We start from the raw sequence: 13,969 nt of genomic DNA, 5'->3' as shown, positions 1-13,969 counted from the left end.
CCTACAATTCAGTACAAATGTACTTGTCACTGAGGGTATGTCTACACTTGCACCCTCTTTCGAGAAAGGGATGCAAAGGAAGACATTCAAAATTGCAAATGAAGCTGGGATTTAAATATCCTGTGCTTCATTTGCATACTCGCGTTATGGCGCTATTTGGAAATAGAGCTATTTCGAAATAAAAGACGCTGTTAAGACGCGGTTTTCGAGAGAAAACCCTTCTCTCAAAATAACCCTTATTCCTCAGACAATGAGGTTTACGAATTATTTTGAGAAGGGTTTTCTCTCAAAATAACCGTGTCTTAACAGGGTCTGTTATTTCGAAATAGCACAGGATATTTAAATCCCAGCTTCATTTGCAATTTTGAATGTCTTCATTTGCATCCCTCTCTCAAAAGAGGGTGCAAGTGTAGACATAGCCTGAGTTATTTTCTCTCCAGTAGTAGAGCGACAGTCAGGAAAGCATCAAAGACAATAACCACAAGAGTTCAAGAACTGGTCCAAAGCTGTCATGCGATCAATCTATCAAAAAGTCCTTCCTTTAGAAGTTATAATCACTGAGCTTTACAGTTCTGATGTGAATGGTTTTTGAACTGATAAATTCAAAGTTGAGACCAGATGGGTGAGTTCATATCTTTTACTGGACCAACTTCCGTTGGAGAGAAAGAGAGACAAGCTTTCGAGCTTGCTACACAGAGCTCCTCTATGTAAACAATCTTAGGGTTTGTCTCCACTATGCTGGGGAGCAATGCTGTAGCGATCGATTCACCAGCCGTCTATTCATCATGTCTGCTTAGACACAATAAATTGATCTCCAAGCATTCTCCCATCGACACAGGTACTTCATCAGGATGAGAAGAGTAGCCAGCATTGATGGGAGAGCAGCCTCCACTGACCTTACCACACACACGATGCCGCGGTAAGTATGTCACAGCATACGAGAAGTGATGTAGATTAGATCGATGGAAGGAGTTAGTATAGACAAGGCCTTACTATTAATGGGCCACTTCACCTGGAATGGTCCCTAAGAGCATGTGCTAACTACTTATGTGAAACAATCCACTCCACCTTGTATATAGCTGTGACACTCTGGCTACATCTACACTGGCATGATTTTCCGGAAATGCTTTTAACGGAAAAGTTTTCCGTTAAAAGCATTTTCGGAAAAGAGCATCTAGATTGGCACGGATGCTTTTCCGCAAAAGCACTTTTTGCGGAAAAGCGTCCATGCCAATCTAGATGCGCTTTTGCACAAAAAAGCCCCGATCGCCATTTTAGCCATCGGGGCTTTTTTGCACAAAACAGTACTGTGCTGTCTACACTGGCCCTCTTGCGCAAATGATTTGCGCAAGAGGGCTTTTGCCTGAATGGGAGCAGCACAGTATTTCCGCAAGAACACTGACAATCTTACATGAGCTCGTCAGTGTTCTTACGGAAATTCAAGCGGCCAATGTAGACAGCTGGCAAGTTTTTCCACAAAAGCAGCTGCTTTTGCGGAAAAACTTGCCAGTCTAGACACAGCCTCTAAGTATCTTTCCGAGACCCAAAGAAGATCTCTGTGTAGCACAAACACTTGTCTGTCTCACCATCAGAAGTTTGTCCAATAAAATTACCTCCCTCACTTTGTCTCTAACATCCCGGGAACTGACATGGCTAGAACACTGCATATAAACTAGAGCTATGGAGACGGATCATCTTGTTCTGTCATGTCCTAGGAACAGCTGTTGAGGTACCCCGGAATATTTTATTCCCTTCAAGTTGCAGCCCGTCCACACACACATATAAGGATAGGCATGCCTATTTCTGCCCTCCTTCCCTAACTTTTTGCATTTCCTTAGACTGATAAAACATACAGTCTGTTAGTTCATCTATTGTATCCTTCAGTCAAAGGTGCTAATGTAACGTCCCTTACTTTTGGCAGCTTCCTTCACCCTCCTCATGTCATTTGTCTTAGCTGGGTTGTGCCTCCGCTAGCAAGTCCTTCACACCACAAGCTCCAAACAAAACTGCTCAGCTGCAGTGGCTGGCTTAGAAGGAATGGCCACTCAAAACTGCATTATTTTTATACTGAAGCCCACACTTTCCTTGGGCATTGTCTACACTAAGCATCTTGTAATGGCTGAGTCGCGACAGCTGTGTTGCTAAAAGTTGGGCAGGGGAGCTGCTGTGCCTCAGCAAAGCACTTCCACCCCCCAATGAGCGGTGCTAGCTCTGACAGACTCGTGTCTCTCGTCATCAACACTTTTGTCTTTCAGGGAGGTGTCGTTTTAAATCCTCTGAACAGCAAAAGTTTTGTTGTTCAGCTGCCAGTGTAGACACAGTTTCTTTCCATCCCAGAAGGAGCAATGAGGAGAGAGTCTCTCTGTGAGGGAGCCCTTGGGACAGACAATGTCTGAATGCCTTCAGGCTCAGGTTAGGTCTAGACTGCAACGTTTTTGCGGAAAAAGCTCTGCAAAGTGCGCTCTGCATTTTGCATAACTTTTTCTGCTTTTTTTCCAGAAAAGCCTCCTCTTTCGGAGGAGCCCTTATGCCTCGTGAAAGGAGGTATACAGGGCTCCCTGAAAGAGCACATTTGCTCTTCCGTGGAAAAAAAGCGGAAGAGCAAACGCGTTCCTTGGACACGGTGGGGTTTTTGTGGGAAACCTCTGGTATCCCGCAAAAATCCCATAGTCTAGACGTAGCCTGACACTCCCTCCATGCAAGGAGGCTGGCCTCCCTCCCACTTGAGTTCTTTCAAAAGACCTCTCTACCCCGGGCAAATTTCACTCATGCCGCCAGACCCTCACTTCTCAGTATGTGCCCCAGGTCTCCTGTGTGAAACTAGCCCAAGAGATCTCCCTTCCTATTCCCTTCAGCGCTGTGTGGCCAGCCACTGTTCAGCAGTGCTGAAGCGCTCTGGCCTTCATTCAGCACCAACACCCGTTCCCATGACGTCTCAGACAAAATGGCTCTTTTCAGGCTTCTGGTTCAGCCTCATGACCTTACATTTCTGGGGAGTGAAATGTGTCAACACTTCCTTCGCCAGCTAATTCACCAGGAATGTGATTGCCCAGCATGACTGCATGTGATTTCTCTTTCACGCAGCACCTATACATCTGCCCCTAATACTGATCCGTGTGGCATGTACCCGGGGTCTCTGTCCAAAATTACATCCACTCAGGTGTACCCTCTGCCTCCGATGCCCCCAGCAGACCTTCATTACGCTCTAAATATTGTCCCCTTCAAGAGGAGGACACTAGCAAAAACAAGAGCTCCGATTTCAGGCACAGCTCACAAGGCATAAGGGGAATACTAGTGGATACAATTCCCAGAAATCTCCGGTGATCTTTGAGGGGGAGGGAGGGAATTTCTGGCTCTCCAGTGATTTCTGTGTATTTGACATAAAAACAGGCATAGTGGATCAGACCAAAGGTCCATCTACTCTAGTGTCTTGTCTTCCAAGAGTGGCCAATGCCAGATGCCCCCTGAGAGAAAGAACTGAACAGGGAATCATCAAGTGATCCCTCCCCTGTCACCTATTCCCAGTTTCTGGCAAACAGAGGCTAGGGACGCTATTCCTGCTAATAGCCATTGATGGACCTATCCTCCATGAATTTATCTAGCTCTTTCTTGAACCCTGTTGGCCTTCACCATATCCTCTGGCAAGGAGTTCCATAGGTTAACTGTGTGTTGCATGAAGAAGTACTTCCTTTTGTTTGTTTTAAACCTGCTACCTATTAATTTAATTTGGTGACACCTAGTTCTTATTTTATGGGAACAAGTAAATAACTTTTCCTTAATCACTTTCTCCATACCAGTCATGATTATATAGATCTCTATTATATCCCCTCCTTGGTCTCCTCTTTTCTCTTATTAAAGATTATCCAGTGGATGCTGCAGGATTTCTGTGCATGAAAGTAAAAAGCACTGAAGCATTTTGTCTGCACTAAGATCATTGAGAGCTGTGCAGAAGGTCAGAGTCAGCAAGTTATGATATTTGCAGAAAGAGGTTTAGCCTTAAACCCATTCATTAAAATATCAATACTTCTTCAGTGCAGAAGTTCCCTGAGAATTCATAGGATCCTAATATTTTATTAGCAGTTCTTATATGAGAGAACTTTGGGCACATATGTTTGTTTTACATGCTAGCTACAGAAAAGCCACTGAGAATTGAGAATAGGCAGGTTGTTCTATAAAACCATCATAGAAAAAAAAACAGTTATAACCAATGTTCCCTCTATCTTTTCCATCCATGGGCGGGTTTTTACCATCCTTGTGCAAAATAATTTTTTCTGTGTGCACTGAGGCATGTGCAAATGTGCACCACTGGTAAAAACAAAACCTAGCTGTGGCACTCTGCTAATCAGCTGGGTGGCATCGGAATCTCTCCCAAGCAGCTGCACAAGCACTCAGCTTACAGGGAACTCTGGGTATAACCCATGCTCAGCACTTCGTTATTTGCTTTGTTTTTAATTAAGCAGTAATGGCACTGGCAAAACAAGGAAGCAGCTCAAGAACTACCGAAAGGCTCAACAACTATATCACAATATGTTAGAACATAAGAATGGCCGTACTGGGTCAGACCAAAGGTCCATCTAGCCTAGTAGCCTGTCTGCTGACAGTGGCCAGCACCAGGTGCCCCAGAGGGGGTGGACCGAAGACAATGATCAAGCGATTTGTCTCCTGCCATCCTTCTCCAGCTTCTGACAAACAGAGGCCAGTGACACCATTTCTATACCCTGGCTAATAGCCTTTTATGGACCTAACCTTCATGAAATTATCTAGCTTCTCTTTAAACTCTGTTATAGTCCTAGCCTTCACAGCCTCCTCTGGCAAGGAGTTCCACAAGTTGACTATGTTGCAGCAACTACTGATCTATAGGAGGCTTAATCTCAAATAGCTACTGTCCACCTTCCCCCAGATTAATAACCTGCTTTCCCTTACTCCTGTTACGAGCTGGTTCTACCTGTGAGTGGTCACATAGCGGCTTGTGTTTCGCATGGAATCAGCATGACGTCACAGCTAGGAATTGCTCTCACTAATGCCTGCCGGGGACCCTGACCAGAGGGAGATTGCATACACCTATGTGTGATTTCAGCATGCAGCCCCAGGGGTGCACTCTTACCTCTTTCAGATGAATCCTCGTAGGCGGTCTGCGCCCATGACCCAATCTGACTCTGTCTCGAGTCACATGTTCCAGCGATAGGCTCTCATCTACCTTCACCTTTAAATGGAGGGATCATGGGGGGAGAAAAAGGAGAACATCACTGACTTATCAATACATGCCTAAAACCATCCCCTGGAAAGAGATGTGAGTCTTTCTCCGACATTTCTGCCAAGATGGCTTTTCAAGGTGTCACCCTTACAATCAGATCCTAGACTTGAAACCAAAGCTCTAATGCTTGTTTTCCGTGGGGCTTTGCTCACCAGCACCATTACATTGCCTTCAAATGTGCAATGCCTTTCAGAAGCACCAACAGTATAGCTCAATGCTGCAGCCTCATTGATAGCCGTGCGTATCTGACGCTTGAGCACCGAAAGAGTTGCTGAGTTGTCACATTTACTTACAGAATCCAAGTTAAAATCCGTTGCCTCGCTCATGGCAAATGAGAGCCAATGCTAAGCCCCTTTACTACTCTGGCTCTTCTATGTAAGCCGGAAGGTTACGCAGTGCTTTCTTAGGCGGACATTAGTGGAATAGGCTCCTTCACCCTCTTCGCGCATTTGCAATCTGCAGGATTTGCTCTTGGAAAATTAAAAGGTGGGGGAAGACTTAAAATGCCATCCTCCATTCCTTACTGCAGGCTGCCAGCCACGTGAACTTGCACAGTGACAAAACATCACTCTGCGTGGCTACATCATCTATAGAGTGTTTTCAAAGCAAATCCAGTTGTGATTTGGCCGAGCTGCACTCAGAACCATAGCCAGGGGCCCTGGGAATGCAGCGCTAGCTCTGTCTTTTCAGCTTGGTTTGCAGCCTGCACGTTCATGTTGGCTCTATATGAAGATGGAACTGACTTCAACTACTGGGCGCTGCGCTATTTCTGCAAGCCCACAAGTGAAATGGAGAGAGTCTGGCTTAGCCATGAAGCTTTCTGAAGTTTGCCAATCCCTAGGTACCTACAGGGCAGGAAAAGGAGGGCACAAGAGACTTTTTGTTGTTCTACACCCAGGCAGGGCTGGGAATGTGGCCAGATGCAGTGTAACAAATGTAAGAGGTGAAGGCACGTTAATAATCCTGACCTGACGGTGAACTGTATCAGCAGGGCTTGTTAACAGACCTTTCCTTGTACAGCTCGAATGCTCTCAGGAGCTGAACAGAAGGTGCGAGCGATGACCTGAATTAATTGCAACAGTGGCTGAATTGACACATTCACTTATGGAATCCGATTTAAAATCTGTTGCCTCGCACATGGCAAATGAGAGCCAATGCTAAGCCCCTTTACTACTCTGGCTCTATGCCTAGCACTCCTGACACCCCTTTCACCTACCGCGTGAAGGGGGCATGCTGAGGTGCTGCTGCAGCTTACCACGTTCTAGTGATCTCAGCTGGCCTAAACTGATATCGTTCGGTGTCCCTGGGGCTGCTGTAAACTACGTTGGAGCCAACGCGTCACAGAGCTGACCCCTCAGGGATGGGGCCATGAATGTCTCCTTTGCATCCCCCCTTGTACCAGCTGCACTCAGCGTGCATTGGTAGAGCCCTGCAAATCCACGGATATCCACTTTCTACCCACAGGGATCTGCATCTGTGGATGCGAATATCTGCGGCTCACTTTTGTGGATATGGATGTAGGTGCGGATACAAATTTTGTATTTAGAACCTTGCAAATCTGCAGATATCCACGTTATACCGGCTCACTTTTGTGGATATGGATGTAGGTGCGGATACAAATTTTGTATTTAGAACCTTGCAAATCTGCAGATATCCACGTTATACCGGCATCCACAGAGGTGGCTGCAGTTATCCGTGGTTCATTTTTGCAGATACAGATGTAGATACAAAATGTTGTATCCACAGAGGGCTCTATTAATTGGCCACAGTGAGGGATTAGTTCTCCAGGGTCTGAAGGCACATGGGGCAGCACCAAATAGGGGCTTTGGAAATGCCAATGAAGTGAATGCATCACTTTCCGTTCACCCGTCCCAGCTCCCCAGAGAAAACAGAGTGCTCTGGAGTAGAAAGACTGACCAGGCCCGTGGGTTCAATTTTCCTAAATGAATAAAGATTGGGGAGATTTGAAAAAGCAAAATCCTCACTTGATAAAGGCATTCTTATCCCTTGCCTTTCTTTCAAAGATTGTTACACAAGCGCTCTAGTTTCCACTTCCCTAATGGCTGGCCTGTCTTTCACTAATCAGATTGTGTGGGTTTCTTAGTTTCCAAGTCACTCCCACTCCTTTTTCTTCATGTCCCATGCCATTGGTGATGGCTTCTTCTCCTTAGCTTGGTGGAGTTTATGCACTTCCTTCCTACTACTGAAGTAACGCATAGCAGATACTGCCCTTTCTGGTGAGGGACTGAGGTTAGCTCCACGTCGAACCCGGTGCTGGGCGGTTTCAGTCCTTGCTTTGTCGAAAGTCTGGGTTTGGACGCCGTTTCAGAGCGCATGTGGAGTGTGTGGGAGGCGGCTCCCCTGAAGCCTCTTTGGTGCGGCATCAGGTCGTGCTCACAGGCCGTGTGTGAACTTTCCACTAGATGTCTCTCTGGGCAGCCTGAAAAGCTGGTGGACTGTGTCCCCTCACATGAGTGTCCGGATTGGAAGTCACATGACTGTGTGGTGCAGAGAGCCAGGGGGCGAAGGGGAGGAAAAGCCCTTCCATGGGGCAGAGTGGCCACTCAGCACACTCAGAGCCGCAGCAGCGCCAGAGCCCAAGTTCCTCCCACAGGGATGGATAGAAATACCAGTGGGTTAATTTAGGGCCTGACCCAAAGCCTTCTCAGGTCGCTAGAACATCCCCCATTGACTTCAATGGGCTCTGGATCAGGCTCTTAGTTGCTCTGTAGCTCAGGCCAATCCCAGGATGTCAGACAATTTCTTCTACTCCCCTCTTTTGTCCTTGAGAAGCCCAGCATTATAGGCAGGGGGAAAATGGCGTATATGGGAAATGCAGGACTTTGTGGGTGCTGGAGTCATCATCCTAGAGAGTATTCCATAAAATGCTGCTGAAACATACAAGTCCCACATTCTGAGCTACGCTAATGCCACTGGGTTTTGCCCACAAAAGCTCAAGATTATTTTTTGCTGGTCTCTGAAGGTATGTCTAGACTACATGGCTCTGTCGCCAGTGGGATGACCACGGGGAGGTCGACAAATGCCTTTGATGTCGACCGCGGAGCGTCCAGACGACAGCGCTGTGCCGCCAAACAGCTGATCGGCACAGCGCAGCAACCATTTTAATGTAAATGAAGCGGCGGTTATTTAAATCTTCGCTTCATTTGGGTCTGTCTAGTAAACTAATCTACATGGCTCTGGCGACAGAGCCATGTAGTCTAGACGTACCCTGAGGCGCCACAGGACTTCTCGTTTTTATTCAGAGGCACGTTAGTAGAGAGCAGCATTGCTATTCCCCCTCAAGAGGCAAACTCTGGTGGAGGCCAATGAGACTCTAACTTGGGAGTCACACACGCCACCTCTGGGCCCTTCTGCATGCACATGATACCAAATCACAGTCTTTCCCATTTCACAACATAACATACCCCTATCACTCTCCATACACAGCCCCAGAGGAGAAAAGCAACTGGCAGCAGGACCCGAGAAGGTGTGAACCAGCAGCTTCTTTAACTTCTTAGATGTTCTGGCTCCATAATGCAAGCTGCTGTGACTAAGGGTATGTCTACACTGCACGCTTATTTCAGAATAAGCTATTCCGGAAGATATATTCTACACTACAGGGAAGCCTCAAAATTAGTCCAAGGCAGGCTCCCTTAATGTGGACGTGCTACCTCGAGTTAGAGCCCCAGGAATCATTGGGGAGAAATTACTCAGAATGGCCATGGGATAGGAGCTATTTCGAAATAGCACCAGTGGAGCATCCACACTACAGCTATTTCAAAATAGCTATTTCGGAAGAGAAGTTATTCCTCATGGAATGAGGTTTACAGAAGTCGGAATAAGCCGTCCGTTATTTCGATGTGATTTCAAAATAACGGAATTGCTGTGTAGATGCTCACATTGTTATTTCGGAATAAAGCTAGTTATTCCGAAATAACAGTGCAGTGTAGACACACCCTTAGCCTTGCATCATAAGTGGTGTAACTGCTTTTCTGTAGCCATGTTGGAAAGCCTGTGCTAGGCCTGAACCAAAGCCGCCTTCTGCAGCCAGACTGAAGAGCAGCAGCCATTAGCTGTAAGGCCTGGAGAGACATACTCACATCCATCTAAACAGTATTAAAAAGTGTCACACCAGGCTGTGAGGAGGGGGCTTTGTCCTGATAGCTCCCCTACTGTCACCAGATAAAGAAACAGATCTCAAGATGGGTAAATAAAACTGAAGTCACACCATTCTGCCTGGCAAGAAACTGCATATCAATAGAGAATGTTATGGAATCCTCATCCTATGATCATTGTCATTACACTTTCCTATTGTTCGACTGTGTGATCTCTGTCTGGTTTGTAACTGTTTCTGTCTGCTTTATCATTAATTTTGCTAGGTGTAAATCAATTAAGGTGGTGGGGTAGGATTAGTTAGGTAATTCTGTTATGATTGGTTAGTAAAATTATACTAAAATAATTGGTTAAGGTATAACTAAGCAAGACTCAGGTTTCATTATATAAACTGGGGTCCAAGAAAGAGACAGGGAGGAAGAAGATCGGAAGTAACAGAAGCAGAAGGAAAGAAGCAAAAGGCTGGAAGACCAGGAACACCAAGACCTGGAAAGGAAGAACTTACTTCTGAGAGACAGCCTAAGACCAGAGAGACTGATATTGCCTGGCCAACAGGGGAAGTCTGCCTGTAGCAGGATTGGTGAGCATGACACTGTGTGCTTAGCATGTGTATTCTGCTTATTTGGGAATTGTCAGTAAATAGAGGATAAGGATATTACTGTGCCAGCTCTTTCAGTGGCTAAAGATCCTGCTAAACCCGCAGGAAGATGCACCCTGAGCCTTAGGAATTCGGTGAGGATGGGTGTTTAAATTAACAGGGTCGCACCTTGAGCCCTAGGAACTGGGTAAAGATGTGTATCCCTACACTGCGGAAGGGATAGAGAAATCTGTGCGGGTAACAGGTGTGTAACTCACTCCTCCTTACACCACCTCTGAATCTGGCCACAAGAGTTTTCTTTTTTTGCTTTGACCTTTGTGTAGTATTTACGTCGGTCGGTAGGTAGGTAGATGGGTAGGAGGGAAGGAAGGAAGGAAAACACATTACACACAGCCACCAGATCAAGAGTATTGCTATAATATGAACCTCCCAACAGCAGTACTGGACTCCAGGTGCACACCTTGGACCTGGACCTGGAATGCTCTCAAAGCCTGGGGGTGTGGGAAGCAGGGGATCTCAGTGTCACTCTAGGTGGTAGTAAACAAGGACTGACATACAAACGCATACAACTTGAAACCCACTTTTCTTACCTCATCAAGTATCTTATTTTTGCCTCTGCCGATCCCTTCATTCAGGGCTTTCATCCATGACTCTTTCTCTTCCAAACTCTGAGCCAGAAATTTGATATCATGGACCTGCAAGGGTAGAGAGATGCTTTCATCTTAGTGTTGCTTGCCAAGGACAGACAAGTAGCCTATACGTCATTAGCGTTCTAAACTTCATCTCTAGCTGAGCCCATGTTTAAACTAGACATTCCTTTGCCCTTTGGCTCTGCACTTCACTCCCCAGCTGCAATGAACCAAGCTTTGTTATGCGAGACAGTTTGTTGCTATAGTTTTTATTTTTGCAACCAGCAATTCAATTAATAAAGCAAGTGACAGTTTCTTCCTCTCACAATGAATGATGAAAAGTTTCTGGAGCAACAGATGCCTCTTTACTTTGGGAATGGATGGACTGCGCGTAAGGGACTTGCCCAAATGACCAACCCATGTGGTGGTGTTTTCAGGTGCAATAAGATGCTGTATCTCCAATTTCCCCCAGTGCTGCAGGCAGAAATCATTGTGAAATCTGTGAGGAACAAACTCTGCCTGCTCTTGTATGTTGCAGTTGCATAGGACTGGGGCAGGGTTGTGGGACTGTGCACAGGGATATGCATGCTTTGGCTTTCCAGTGGACAGACAGGCCTACAGGGCGGTGGGGAGTTCTCCAGAGGCACAGGATATGACGGTTCAAAAGGATAAAATGGTAGAGCCACATGGATCCACCTGCCATAATTTTCCCTCCTTCTCACTGTGACAGAGAAGGGGCTCAGAAGCCCTGAAACCGTAGTACCAGGTATAGATATGATGCACTGCTATGGCCAGAGAAAGGCTGTGCTGAAGCCTAGAGGAGTGGAGGAGAGCCACACACAGACTCTCTTTCGACTGTGCCTCTCTCCGACTGTGCATGAGGCCCAAGGACTCCCATGATGCAGCTGTTCTGCTTACCACAAGCTGAGGCTATGATGCCTCATGGGAGATGTAGTTGGAGCTGGGAGCCCAGTCTATAGAGAAGAATGAGTGCACAAGGCACATAAACTACAACTCCCATGTTGGACCATGGCCGCATTTGAATATTTCACTTTTTGATTTCCTCAGAAAATTTTAATTAAAACTTGTAATTGAAATTGCCTGCAGTGAGGGTGCCAGTTTCCCATCCAGCTCTGACTTTTCCTAGGAATTCCCGGTGTTCTGCCTTGACAAACCCCCGACAGCACTTCTTGAAGGAAATCATAGGCGGGATGTAATGTCTCTAGTGAACGGATAAGCAACGGTCTGAACTCTGTGCTTAACTGGATAGACTCCTGATAACGTCCATGCCAGAAAGATCAGTATTTTGTGATCTCTGCATGAGAAATATCTTTCCTCATTAAACATTATGATGAGTATGAACCCGATGGGGACAATTCTTGGCAACAGCTAAAAGTATATGGCATGGAAATTCTCCTAAGGCCTGCTCTAAAACAGTGCATTTGTTCAAAAATTGGCCTTTGCCATTGGCATATGAAACATCCTCTCATGCATCCAGATGTTGGAATGTAACTAAAATGATGACACAGTTGTCTGTTTGTGGAGGAATTACTCAGGTTTCCCAATTGGGCTACAATGAAATGACCTAATGGACATTCTCCACTGTGGGGTTTTTATTTCTGTTAGGAGCAATGGGGGGAAGATAAGCAAGGAAAAAATTAGGCTACGTATCTGAAAAAGCTTCCTGACAGAGATCCCGTTAGCTTATGAAATAAGTTTCCTCAAGCATACAGAGAGGGAAACTGAGGCAAAGAGAGCTTAAGTGACTTCATCTAACACAGCAGAGCTGGGAACAGACCCTAAGCGCCCTGACTTCATAGCTCCCTGTTGCAAAGCCTAGAGGTGCAAAGTTTCTCAAAGGACAGGTTACCAGAGTTTTAATCAGGGCAACCCCCGGTATTTTTCCCTAGCCTCGTTCTTGGCAATGGTTGAACTGTTTTGGCTGAAAAATGATAAAATCATAGGACAGGAAGGGACCTCGAGAACTGGGTTCCCTCTAAGCTGCACAGCAGAATAGTTTCACAGGTGATTAATCAGCACCGCCCAGTCAGCCTGCTCCCTGCAGAGCTTAGGAGGGAACACTGCTGGAGAAGCCATCAAGTCCAGTCCCCTGCCTTCATGGTAGGACCAAGCACCATCAAGATCATCCCTGACAGGTGTTTGCCTAACTCAATCCTTTAAAATTTCCAATGACGGAGATACCACAACTCCCTCTGGGCAATTTATTCCAGAGTTTAACCACCCTGACAGGTAGGAAGTTTTCCTAATGTTGAACCTAAACCTCCCTTGCTGCAATTTAAGCATGCCTAAAGCAAATTCAGCCTAAAGCTGATACTGGCCTGGAAAGCTTGAAGTGGTGTGTGTGACTCCAAGTTAGAGTCTCTAAATCCCCCCAGAGTTTGCCTTTTGGAGTGGGATAACAATGCTGCATCTTTCCCTCTCTAATAATGTGAAGAAGTGTTAGGCGTCCTTAATGCACAGGGTTACTGATTCCACCTATGCTTACAGAGGCACCTAAAAGGGGGTTGATGTTCTGACTACCCACCACCTGCACAGAGGTTAAAAGGAAAGATGGGTTCTTGGCATCCTCTGAAAATCAGATCCTTTTTATTTAGGTAACTATCAAACAGGCAAACTCTCTCCAGGCTAGGGGTAGACAATAAGCAGCCGATGAACCACAGTATGGTTCGCCAGGGTTAGCTCGTGGTGGGATGCCAGCATTTTATTTACCTGTGCATCTGCAGGAACAGGGTTAAAACAAACAAACAAACAAACAAACAAACAAAAGGAAGTTTTCTTCACATAACGCAAAGTCAACCTGTGGAACTCCTTGCCAGAGGATGTTGTGAAGACCAAGACTTTAAAAAGGGTTCAAAAAAGAACTAGATAAATTCATGCAGGATAGGTCCATCAATACTTATTAGCCAGGATGGGTAGGAATGGTGTTCTCAGCCTCTGTTTGTCAGAGGCTGGAAATGGATGACAGGAGAGGGATCACTTGTTGATGACCTGTTCTTTTTGCTCCGTCTAGGGCATCTGGCATTGGCCACTGTCGGAAGACAGGACACTGGGCTAAACGGACCTTTGGTCTGACTCAGTGTGGCTGTTCTTAGATCCTGTTAGATGTGGCTCACTGTTCATGGCCAATGAGAGCTGCGGAAAATGGTGTCACAGTCCATGCTGTTTCCTGAAGCCCCCTTTGGTTGTGAATGGCAATCCGTGGCCAATGGGAGCTGTACCTGCGGATGCACAGGTAAATAAAGGGGCGAACCCTGGTGAACCGTCACTGGCTTATTACCCAGCCTTGTTCTAGGCAGATCACCAGGGCTGAAATATTCATTGTCATAAAAAAGGCTGAGAGGCCGTCAAGCGAGT

At 46.2% G+C, this 13,969-nt stretch overlaps 1 protein-coding gene across 1 annotated transcript in view; it reads right to left on the bottom strand.

The window, feature by feature from the left end:
- The window catches only part of PLEKHO2 (pleckstrin homology domain containing O2), a 57,259-nt gene that overhangs the window by 7,289 nt on the left and 36,001 nt on the right, over positions 1-13,969 (bottom strand). The window contains exons 4-5 of the mRNA XM_075896920.2: positions 10,556-10,660; positions 5,105-5,203 (exon numbers count right to left, since the gene is read on the bottom strand). Coding sequence (XP_075753035.1) covers positions 5,105-5,203; positions 10,556-10,660 — 204 coding nt within the window. The remainder of the gene's footprint in view (positions 1-5,104; positions 5,204-10,555; positions 10,661-13,969) is intronic.

Source organism: Pelodiscus sinensis, chromosome 14 (genome assembly GCF_052426305.1).
Source record: "Pelodiscus sinensis isolate ZL-2025 chromosome 14, ASM5242630v1, whole genome shotgun sequence".
Lineage (NCBI taxonomy): Eukaryota > Metazoa > Chordata > Testudines > Trionychidae > Pelodiscus > Pelodiscus sinensis.
The sequence above is the reverse complement of the archived record's forward strand: the minus strand, read 5'-3'. Positions and strand labels throughout refer to the sequence as shown.